Source organism: Protopterus annectens, chromosome 3.part0 (genome assembly GCF_019279795.1).
Source record: "Protopterus annectens isolate FY-2018-M chromosome 3.part0, PAN1.0, whole genome shotgun sequence".
In the NCBI taxonomy this organism is placed as follows: domain Eukaryota; kingdom Metazoa; phylum Chordata; order Ceratodontiformes; family Protopteridae; genus Protopterus; species Protopterus annectens.
The window spans coordinates 450,463,073-450,475,545 of NC_056731.1; the positions used below are offsets into that span (position 1 = coordinate 450,463,073).

Below are 12,473 nucleotides of genomic sequence, written 5' to 3' on the forward strand. Positions count from 1 at the left end.
TGCTTTTCACTTAAAGCCATGCCTCAGAATAGCAACCAATGCTTGGCTGATCTGTGGTATCGTACTGTAATCCTTTTATTTCTGCTTTTTGCATATAGTCCTATATCTCATCTTTGGTATACATTGAATGCAATGTTCAGCTAGTTGGATTAGTTGGCTATAACTATGTTATTGCTTAACTGCTAGATCTGTGCCTTGTAATTCTGATACTTGTGTATGTTTTCATGACTAAGGAAGGTTGAGTAGAATCAACCTACCTATTGAATTAACTAGTAAAAATGAAATTAAAATGTAATATTATGAGGAGAGTATTTTGGCTGTGAAGTGCGTGCGACACATAATGTCTTGAGAACGAGTGATAATTTCTGGAACCCAGAATCTTCACTCACTACAGCCTTGACTAAAAAGCTTTACAGACTGCCCTGCTTGGACAGACGTAGCATATCTCTTATCATATACGCAGAGAATGTTAACCAGAATGGTGTCCGATGTTTCTGTGTAATCTTGTGATTTGAACCGGAGTATATTAAATTTGTATTTAATATTTTGATCAGCTTGTCTTTTGTGGAATTGTAGGATTTACAAGACCAACTGGAAGACATGATGGAAGACGCAAATGAAATCCAGGAAGCTCTTGGACGTAGCTATGGAACTCCAGAAATTGATGAAGATGATTTGGAAGCAGGTTAGACACAATGCATCTTGCTTACCTACTTTAAGTTCTAGGGATTGGTGGTGGTGGAATTGTTCCATTTGATTGCCTAATACACTAGTAGAGATAAGTATAACTGGATAAAACATGTTTATGATATGAATAATTATGAACAGCAGCAAAGACCGTGAAGCATGCATGTGCTTTAATAAACATCAATAAATTTAAATAAATAAGTAATGTGCCACAGATCACCCAAGACATCAGACACCAGCCTGATTTTTTCAGCAGGCAAGTGTCCCTCATGGTGACCAGGCATGAAGTCTGGAATAGCAACCATCTGAGTTACTCTGACCATGAAAAGATGCACAGTAGCCCATGTTTTTCTTTTTCACTAATTGTGTTAGTGTCCATCTTCTGTGCTGTGCTATTTCCTCTGTTGCCCCTAGGCACTGATCCTGGCAGTACTATTAGGTACAACATTTTAATTATTTTTATATTTATTTGGGTTTTCATTGTATTGAAGCAGTACTTTGTTAATGTCTCAAAAAGAAAATTATCTATAAGTCTGTGATTCTCAGATTCTAAATGCACTTGCTTGTACAGATAAACTGTGATATTGTGCTGAATGTAAAAGTGTGTTTGGCACCAGTACCAGAGCCTACCAGTTATTTTTTGCTGCTCACCCTGTTCTGACTGTGACCCAACAGTCTTTCATGCATTCTTGTGCCTTAAGCTACTGAGTGGCCAGGTCATTGTTATCAGATTATCTGTCAAGGTCTTCACTGGCACTGCATGCCTTGCTTGGGGGAAACATAGGATTCATAGGAGTTTCAAGATAATTTTAATTTAATGCCGGTGTCCATCTTGCAGATACCCACCCTAGGGCTTTACCTCTTTTCTCAAGGAGGGAGATACCAGTTAGTTCTGAGATAAATTTGTGTACCCATCCAATCATCCAGGTATAGTTTAAAGGAAGACACTAAATTGCAGCGCTTAACCTACAGTGGACCTTTGTCACTGAGAAGTGGGAGGCGCTGGCTGAGGAGTGTGTTTCTCCATGTCCTGTTTAGTTGCTGATGAAGGTTCAGGTCTCTGGTTCTAGTGTTAGCTGTGTTGGTTGACTTACTGAGGCATAGGAGGTCTGGAGCCACTTGGTATCAAATGGTGCAGTAATTGAGGCATAGATCACCCCTCAGCAGTCTATGGGAAACAGATTATAGGGACAGTATTTCCAGCCTCTTGTGTTACCTAATGCTTTTAAGATGAGAAATCATTTTGGTTAAGAACCTTGGAGCTTTTCAAGTTTGTTGATTTGCTGACCAAGGTATATCCTGATGGGAGGTGATGTACTGTCTAGTATCAGATCAGTGCTGAATATGGGGAAGCGGTAACATTTCTGGATCTAGACAAAGTACCTTTAGCTGTTAGATTTGCTTTATAGAAGGATTCCTGCCTACAGTTGCCATGTAATGATCAAATTTAGTAAGTGTTCTTTATACTATATGTTGTGAGCAATTGACGTTTTCTTTATGAAAGAGTACTACATTTTTAACATTCAGTTTAGGAGTATACTTTGTATACCAAGTATTAACATATTAACTAGGGTAAACTTTTTCTAAACTGTATAGTTATCTGAGAGGTTTTGAAAGTTGAACCCAGGTTCTATTAATTTCATCCATCTAATCCAACTACTGGAACTTCGAGATGCGTGTCCGATCCAATCCTGCAAACCTAGTGCTCCAGCCTCAAGACTCTTTAAGTCTGTTCCTCCCATAATACACCTGCTTGTGAAGCTTCTTCAGATATTGTCACCTCAGCGCTAAAGCTAAGTGCTTCACTTTTGTATATGTTTCCAATTTCTGCTAAATTCATTACTTACTTTTAGTAGTGTTACAGCTTTCCTCTTAAATCTGCTACTTTCAGCCCCTTTGAATTTGATTGTTGGTAATTTTTCCTATTCTTTGGCATGTGGGCCTTAGGCTTTCCTGCTTTCAGATAAAAAAAATTCTTTGTTATGTAGTAGCTGCTGATTTTGTCGTTCCCAGACTGTAGTTTTTGCTGTTTAGTGTTGATTTCCCTTTTCTGTACAAGACTTTGTTGTTAATGTGAGATATTTCTAGTCAGTGTTCTGCTGTGTCCTCTGTTTGTTGTACCTGTTACACTATGGATTCCAGGGATAAGGAGAAGAGTTTCAAGAATGGCTTTCAGCATTGCCATAATACCCCCCCCCCCCCAAGATTCGCACAGTCAGTGGATGGTTTGTTTGGGGGTAAAATATATGACTGCTGATAGCTCTACCTATAAGATGCTTGGTCAGTCCACCTTGTCAGACAGGAGAAACAAATTGGTTCTCAAGGACTTACTGGCTTCAGATTCAAAGACAGAAGAACATAGACAAGACTAAGAAAGGTCCAGAGGTAAAGATAAGGTTTCAGACCCAAAGAAAAGGATGTCTGATGAAACCCCTAGTCCAGGAACACCAAAAAGAGCTAGGTTACAGCTGCTACTTTGGGTCCTTTGATAATCTCTTCTACCTCCCTTGGAGCTGTTTTTTTTAATTGAGTATAAATGCCCTTAACATGTAGTTCAAGCCACTTTTTGTGAGAGGGGGCTCTTAAGACTTCCTTCCACCCTCTATCTCAGTCATCCATCAGGTCCTTGCAGACTACATCCAGTTTGGAACTGAGTCATATTATGAGGCCTTTCATCAAGACTCAGATGTGGGTGTCCTCCCTTCCTACATGTTCTTCGTGTTTCACTGCTGCAGTCCTAACCATTGGGTTATCCATGCTGTGGTAGCCCTCAATTGGTCCAAATACCAGAGTCAAGGTTTTGTGCATGAGCTGCTGATACTTGCTGGGTGACGTCAGGTTGTCCGAGCTGTAAAGGAGACCAGGTGATGCCATTACATCAGTTTTTCTTGCCGTGGAGCCCATAGCAGAAGCAATTTGCAATAGTGCCGGTTGGCTGTTCCCAGATTTCGAACTTCAGCTGAAAACGTCTAAAGCTAAGTACCCCATTGGAGATCCTTCCTTTTTCTTGCACTAACCGATGTCCAAAAAAGTCAATAATTGTCTTGCCTGTGGAAAGCAAATACCACACCAAGACTTCCATTCTTACTGTGTCACTTGCTTAGGCCCAGATCATGACGTATCCCACTATCGGTTCTGTGCTCTCTTTAACCGTAGAACTGTTCGCCATATAGCTCTGTTTGTAGCCAGTTATTTTTGTCTTCTATCTCTAATTAGCGATATGGCATCTGGCCGCAGATCTCCCTAAAAAACGTAAAGATAAGGATAGAGACAGACCGCATAAGTACAAGCCTTCCGGCGACCACTGTTAAATGGGTAGTCAGTTCTTCGGAATTCAGTGAGGCGCTTTCGCAGCCCCTGATACCCAACTATTATTTAGCAGGCCTTTACTGAGACCCTTTCGGAGTCCTGTATGCTGCAGATGTCTGCATCATCTAACGAGCCATTGGCTGTCTCTGCCTTGGTTGGGTCTGGAGCCGCTAAGCAGGCACCGGCTTCTGAGGATACCGCTCACACATCGGACTTCACTTCTAGGCCTTCACCCTCCCTTCCGACAAACACACCGACAGCACCGAGGGATACTCTTCAAGCCAGATTTAGAGATACTCCAAAGAAAACAGCAAAAAGTCTCCATTCCACTACTCCTCCCCCTCCTCAAACTAGAATGCTTAAAAAAGTGGAGGATCTCATCACTTTCATCTGGAGTAATCAGGCCACTCCAGGCAAAAGGAGAAGGGATCCTTCTCCAGACATCCTATCAGATTTAGACTCAGAGGGATCTGATTCCTCTGTTTTGGAAGAGGAAAATCCTCTTACTGCCTATGAAGACTCAGATGCAGGAGAATCTATTCCTTCTGCATCTCCTCTGGAGGACTTTTCCTTTGGGGGAAACCCTTATCACCCTCGGGGAACACTTCCAATGGAAATCTACAGATTTCCCCTCTATCCAGGAAAAGATTACCGGAGTTTCTAGACCTATCCCAGCATAGGCCTCTGGCCATCCCACCCATCTTGGAGGTGATGGATGATATTTACCAAGAATCCAACCTTACCCCTGACACCCTTCCACCTGCCCCCAGAAAACTTGACCGGTATTACAGGGTACCTGACTCACATAAATTCCTCTACAGAAATTCTATAGCAGATCCAGAGGTGATTATTCAGAGACCTAAGAGAGTTAAGGCTACCTCTGCTAAGAATCCTCCTCCCACAGACAAAGAATCCAGGGCCCTGGACAGATGGGGCAAAAAAGTATATACCTCTACAACTTTAACTATAAGGGCTCTCAACTGTCAGTTCCATATGTTAAAATATCAACAGCACACTTTGGAACTTTTGAAGCAAAAAATTTCTGCTTTACCAGATTTTGCCAACAATAAAGAGACAGCAGAATTACTGCACTCTTCATCTCAGGTGGCAAAGTACTCCTTGTACTGTGGATTTGACGCCGTAGAAGCTTCTAGCAGGGCAGCAGTGAACAGGATCTGTTATCAGAAGACATGCATGGTTGAAGGAACAACCTCTCCCTGATCATGTCAAAGCTAGAATCACGGATGCACCTCTTGACAAAGACCGCTTGTTTGGACAGAAAACTGAAGAGGTACTTAAAAAGATGGAAGACAAAGCAAAATCGATGCAGACCCTGAAAGATTTTCTTCAAGTACAACCTCCTAGCTTCAGCAGAAATTTTCCCTCTAAACACTGGTCCTTTCCTGCACCAGACAGACACCAGGCAAAACCCACAGGGACCAACTCAGCAGGACTCAAACTCAGGGCCAGCAAAGAACTAAATAATGGCCCCCCTCAAACACTAGAGCAGGGAGTTCAAAAACAACCCTGTATGGAAAAAACTCTCAATGACTACCTTTCCCATCTCTGTCTGCCTCCACCACACTAAAAGCTAGGAGGAAGGCTATCTCTGTGCAGAGAAAATTGGAACTCTATAACAAAAGATCAATGCAAAATCATTGCTCAGGGGTAAAATTCAATTTCTGAGAACTACCACCTTCGAGGGGGTACCCAGACCTACCTCAAAACCAGTGGGCAGAAGCACTAAAACAAGTGCAAAACCTAATATCCTTAGGGGAAGAAGAACCTGTACCTCCAGAACAAGTTGCAAAAGGATTCTGTTCCAGACTATTCCTTATTCCCAGGAAAGAGGGGACTTGGGGTCCCATCCTTGACCTATCCTTTCTCAATACCTTCCTGGTAATCCCAAAATTCAAAATGCTTACCTTACAACAGCTTCTACCAGTCCTGCCAAACAAAGCTTGGATGGTCACCTTAGACCTAAAGGATGCTTACCTGCACATCCCAATAAGGGAATCATGCAGAAAATTCCTGTGCTTCAGAGCAGGATCATTATGCTTTCAATTCTTTGCTTTGCCCTTTGGCTTATCTACTGCTCCCAGGGTATTCACCAAATGTCTAGCTCCTGCCATTGCTTTTTGCAGGCAAAACAATGTACAGATTTACCCCTACCTGGACGACTGTCTCATCCAGGCAGACTTCAAGGAACTACTCCTGCAGCACCTCTCTTTTGTAAAAGCCCTTCTCACCTCTCTGGGGTTTACTATCAATAAAAGGAAATCAAAACAGACACCTACCAGGAAAATCATATTTCTGGGAGGCTTACTGGACACAGAACAGCATATAGCATTTCTGTCCTCAGAAAAACAAAGTCTCCTACTAAAATACTTCACTACTCTGGCCTCCCAAAACCAGCTTTCTGCCAGAAAATTCCTGCAAGCTCTAGGGTACATGGCATCATGCATCCTTGTGGTACCTCTGGCCAGACTGCACATGAGGAAAATTCAGTGGTACCTAAAGAACCTATGGTGTCAACACTCAAAACCTCTGGACACCTCCCTCCCTGACTGTGATCTCTTGCATAAGATCCGAGTTCCTCTGGTGGGCCCAGGCCTATGCTTTGAACAAGGGACTTCATTCACCCTTGTCCTTCAGACCAGACCATAACTACATATGCTTCCGACATGGCCTGGGGCGCCCACCTAGAAGGCAGATGCGCCCAAGGTCTCTGGGAGGTACAGATACTACCTTTGCACATCAACCAAAGGGAAATGATAGCAGTGCAAAACTCTCTGGCATCCTTCAAACCCTACCTCAAACCAGGGGTTCTTCTCATAAAAAACAGACAACACCACAGGAATGTGGTACATCAACAAACAAGGAGGTACTCGATCTTACCCCCTGTGCAGACTAGCCATGAACCTGTGGGCTAGCAGCCTCATCAATGGGACTACATCTTATAGCCCAGTATCTTTCTGGGCATCAACAACACCCTAGCAGGCCACCTAAACAGAAACCTGCTGGACCCACATGAATGGCAAATCCACAGAGACATTTTTCTGCAAATTACCCACACATGGGGGGACCCCCCAGGTAGACCTCTTTGCCTCTCATTTAAATCACCAAGTGCAGAAATTTTGTACCAGGGAGTTTCATCACTTGGCCTGGAAGGTCAATGCCCTGACCTTCCCTTAGAATGCCCTCTTTGTGTATGCATTCCCACCTCTTCCTGTCATTCCAAAAGTATTAATGAAGATAAGGGAGGAAAAACCAAGAGCAATACTCATTGCCCCAGATTGGCCCAGACAGCATTGGTACGCGCTGCTGTGCAGCCTATCTCACCAGCCCCCCCCCCCCCCCCAGCAGCTACCTTTGATACCTCACCTGCTATCCCGGGGGGGGGGGGACAATGCTGCACCCAGACCTTCAGACACTCAAGCTCTCTGCATGGCTTATTCTGCCATAACCAACAAGGAATCTATGCTAAGCAAGCGAGTCCTTGACATCATCACAGAAGCCAGAAGGCTCAGCACCAGAAAAATCTTACGCTGGAAAATGGAAAAAATGTCTGCTCCTGGAGCCAGTCCAAGGGGGCAGACATGCATCTGCCCTCCATTCCTGTTCTAGATTATCTTGCTGAGCTTCATAATAAGGGTCTTTCCTTCTCCTCCATATAGATCCATGCCTCTGCCATCTCTGCACACTTTCATACAAAACAGCCATTGTTTTCCCACCCCCTTATCAAACAATTCCTTAGAGGAGCCTCTAATATCAGGCCTCCCAGAAGACAGCCAACCCCAGCCTGGGACCTGAACTATGTTTTAGAAAAGCTTATTCTGCCTCCCTTCGAGCCTGCAGCATTCTCAGAATTAAAGTACCTCTCTTGGAAGACTGCCTTTCTCCTAGCTATTACTTCGGCCAGGAGTGTGTCAGAGCTTCAAGCTGTAATAGCCATTGAGTCATTTATCATCTTCCATGCAGACAGGGTCTCCCTGAGAACCAATCCCTCCTTCATGCCAAAGGTGGTTTCGGATTATACCCTTAACCTGGCCATCCACCTGCCCACCTTCTTCCCTAACCTTCAGAACAAGGGGGAAAGTATACTGTATTCTTTGGATGTGCACAGGCAACTCAGATTTTATCTGGATCGTACAAAGGCATTCAGGAAAACTTACTAGCTCTTGGTCAGCTTTAAAACAGGGGCACAGGGGAAACCAATATCCAAAAAGACCGTTTCCAAATGGATAGCACACTGCATCCAATTTTGCTACTCCTTGCATAGAAAACCACCCCTAGGACCATCAGAACCCATTCCACTAGAGCAACCTCTACTTCCACAGCATTCCTTAGAGGGGTACCCACCAAGGACATCCTAGAAGCTGCCACATAGACTTCAGTACACACCTTCACCAAACATTACCATCTGAATCTATTCTCAAAAGCTAGGGCTGTGTTTGCCTCTGCAATTCTGCAGGGTGTGCTCACCCAATCTTAAGTTTCTATCAACCTTCCACCCTTCTCCTCAGCTTTGGGAATCATCCCAATGGTTAGCACTGCAGCAGTGAAACACGAAGAACATAGTACATTTATGTACACTTACCATAAATGTAGATGTTAGAGTGTATTCACTGCTGCAGTCATGCTTTCACTCCCTCCTTCCCCCTGATGTCTGTTGTCCTTACAGAGATTCATATTTGTATGGGGGATTCTGACCCCAGGACTACTACCAATTATTAAATTGGACTTGTTTGGTTGGTTAAGGCAAGAAATCTGTTGTCCTTACAGAGACTCATATTTGTATGGAGGATTCTGACCCCAGGACTACTACCAATTATTAAATTGGACTTGTTTGGCTGGTTAAGGCAAGAAATCTGTTGTCCTTACAGAGACTCATATTTGTATGGGGGATTCTGACCCCAGGACTACTATCAATTATTAAATTGGACTTGTTTGGTTGGTTAAGGCAAGAAAAACTGAGGTAATGGCATCGCCTTCTCTCCGTTCTAGCTCGGGCGACCTGACGTCACCCAACAAGCAACAGCAGCCGACGCACAAAACCTTGACTCTGGTATTTGGACCAACTGAGGGCTAGATAATCCAATGGTTAGGACTGCAGCAGTGAATACACTCGAGCATCTACATTTATGGTAAGTGTACACAACTGCTCCCTTATCCCCTTACCTTCCCTGATCCCAACCCTTGGATCTGTTGGTGTCAGGACTAACCCCTTGCCTAGAGCCTGCCTCTTTGGTGCAGACCACACTCATGCATTCAGCACTGAGGACTTCAGATCCAAACCACTTATTCTCAAAACTTTCAGGTTGTAGTGGCTCTCAGGACTGACACCTCAATGTTGACCGTTCAGTGCTGTCCTTGGACCCATATTGTGTTGTGCAGTTTTCTGTATCTGATTTTTCAGCCCTTGAGGCTGAGGTGCTGATCCCCTCCTTGAGTCGGACTTCACTGTTTGTTCCAGAGACCTTGTTAAGACCACCTGTCTTTTCTGCGAAGGAGCAATGATGGCACTGCATGGGAAATCCTTGAACCAACATTTGCCTGATCTGAGGATTTTCCATAGAAACTACCTGTCTCTTCTGCGGAAGGGGCAATGATGGCACTCCATGGGGAATCCTGTGATCAGGCAAACATTGGATATTCTTCGTGTTTTACTGTTGCAGTCATCACATTTGGGTTATCCCTGCCATGGTATCCCTCGGCTGACCTGAATACCAGAGGCTTAGTATTTCTGCTTTGTTGCTGACGCTTGAGGACGGATGTCAGGTAGTCACTGGTATAAAGTAAGGCAGAGCCGATGCCATTACATCAGTCTTCTTGCTGTGGAGGCTGAAGCAGAATCAGTTTGCACGAGTGCCAGTCAGCCGCTACCTTAGTTTTCATCTCCGAATTGAAGTCTTCTAAAGCTAAGTATCCCATTGGAGATCCCTTTTTCTTGCACTAACTGATGTCATAAAAAAATTAATGATTTTCTCGCCTGTGGAAAGCAAATACCACACCGAAATTTCCACTCTTACTGCATCACTTGTTTAGGCCCAGACCATGACTTTCCCTGTTGTCGCTTCTGTGCTTTGTTCAACGTCAGAACTATCCATCGACGGGCCCTTATTGTAGCCAGATATTTTCGCTTACAGTCCTCAAATTCCGATATGGACTTCGGTAAGCCATCTGACAGCAGATCTTCCAAAAAAATGTAAATTTAAAGACAGAGACAGACCGCACAGGTCCAAACCTACCAACGACGCTTCCGTTAAGTTAGTAGTCAGTTCTCCGGTCCTCAGTGAGGCGCTTTCGCAACACCTGATGCCTGCTTCTTTGGATTTGCAGGTTGCCACCGAGACCCTTTTGGAGTCTGGTATGCTGCAAAACTCTTGTTCAACTAAGGATGCTGCTGTCTTCTCTACCTTGGATGGGTCCTGAGCCGCTGCCGATTCTCGACACAAACTGATGTCGTCTTTCATGACTACCGTTCTTTCGAAAATTACCAAGTTTCTTAGGCCCAGGGTACGAGCCACACCCAAGAAACAAACGACCCATTCTCAGGCACCTGCTTCCTTGCCTCAGTCTCAGATGCTCAAAATGGCGAAAGACCTTATCATGCTGATCAGGGGAAGCCAAGCTTCCCCCTCCAAAAGGAAAAGAGATCTGTCCCCTGTAGTTCTGTCTGAACAAGAGTCTGATGACTCTGATGCTTCTGAATATGAAGACATGCAACCCCTCTCTACGTAAGAGTATTCTGATGCAGAGGATTCCATCCCTTCAGCCTCCTTCCCCAGAGGATTTTTCCTTTGGGGAAACCACGCATACCTTAAGGGCGCATTTCCAATGGGAAAGTCAAGACTACCCTCAGTCTAAAAAGAGACTCTGGAATTCCTAGATCTTCCACAGCACAGACCCTTGGCCATCTCCCCAGTCCTGGATGTTGTGGAGAATGTTTTCCTGGAATCCAGCTTGACTCCTGACACCCTCCCTCCTGCGTCCAAAAAGCAGACAGGTACTATAGAGTCCCTGACTCACACAAATTTCTTTTTAAAAATCCTACTGCTGAACCTGAGGTAATTTCTCAAGGGCCTAAAGGGATTAAAGCAACCTCTGCTAAGAATCCCACCCCCTCAGATAGGTATTCCGAGCACTAGACAGATGGGGTAAAAAAGTATACACCTCAGCTACTCTTGCTATCAGAGCACTAAATTTGCCAGTTCCATATGCTAAAATTTCAGCAACATACCCTGGAACTCCTCAAACAAAAAATGTCTTCCTTTCCTGCTTGGGCAGAATCTAAAGAATTACAAGAGTTAATGCATTCTGCAACTCGAGTAACTAAACACACCTTGCACTGTGGTTTTGACGCCCTAGAAGCTTCTTGTGGGGCAGCAGTCACTAGAAGGCATGCATGGCTTAAGGAACAGCCCCTGCCAGACCATGTCAAATTAAATTGTTGGATGTCCCCCTGCACAAAGACAGCTTATTTGGCACTAAGGCAGAAGAGGTCTTAAAAAGGGTGGAAGAAAAAGCACAATCTATGCAAACAGTTAAGGATTTCTTACAGGTCCAGCCACCCAGGTTCAGCAGGCATTGTCCCACCAAACACTGGTCCTTTCCTGCTCCCTCCAAGCCAGTCCAGCATAGGCCCTGGGGAACCAGACCCCCCAGACGGCAGCCACAGGGAATGCAGAGATCTAAGCAGCGGACTGCCTCCACTTCAAAACTAGGGAGTTCTAAGCCACCCCCTTATAGTAAGAATCACAGTGACTCCCCTCCTTCTGCCCACCTTCACTTACCTCTAGGAGGAAAGCTCTCCTTTCACGCAAGCACCTTACCAACGACCACTGGGTTCTGAACATAGTGTCTCAGGGATACAAATTTTCCTTCCACACCCTTCCAACCCCAGAAGGGTTCCCAGATCTACCTCCAAACCAGTGGGCAGAGACTTGAAAGCAAATCCTTTCCCTGCTTTCTATGAGGGCAGTAGAGCAGGTTCCTGCAGAACAAATAGGCCAAGGTTTCTACTCCAGACTTTTTCTGGTGCCCGGAAAAGAGGGCATCTGTTGCCCCATCCTTGATCTGTCCATTCTAAACACCTTCCTGGTGATTCCAAAATTTAAAATACTCGCCCTACAGCAGCTGCTACCCATGCTTTCCAAGGACGCTTAGCTAGCCACCCTGGATCTAAAAGAGGCCTACCTTCACATTCCTATCAGGGAATCATGCAGGAAATATCTCCATTTCAGGGCAGGATCTCACCACTTTCAGTTCTCTGCGCTTCCCTTTGGCTTATCTACTGCTCCCAGAGTTTTCACAAAATTTCTGGCTCCGGCCATTGCCTTTTGCAGACGAAGGAATATCCAGATTTACCAATACTTAGACGACTACCGTATTCAGCCATACAGCCTGGAAAAGCTGCTCAGGCACCTGGCCTTTGTAAAGACCCTACTAACCTCCCTAGGGTACACAATCAACAA

The 12,473-nt window shown here is 44.7% G+C and overlaps 1 protein-coding gene across 1 annotated transcript in view; it reads left to right on the plus strand.

The window, feature by feature from the left end:
• Positions 1 to 12,473, plus strand: part of CHMP5 (charged multivesicular body protein 5) — a 319,359-nt gene that overhangs the window by 187,013 nt on the left and 119,873 nt on the right. The window contains exon 6 of the mRNA XM_044064874.1: positions 577 to 685. Within this exon, the coding sequence (XP_043920809.1) occupies positions 577 to 685 (109 nt within the window). The remainder of the gene's footprint in view (positions 1 to 576; positions 686 to 12,473) is intronic.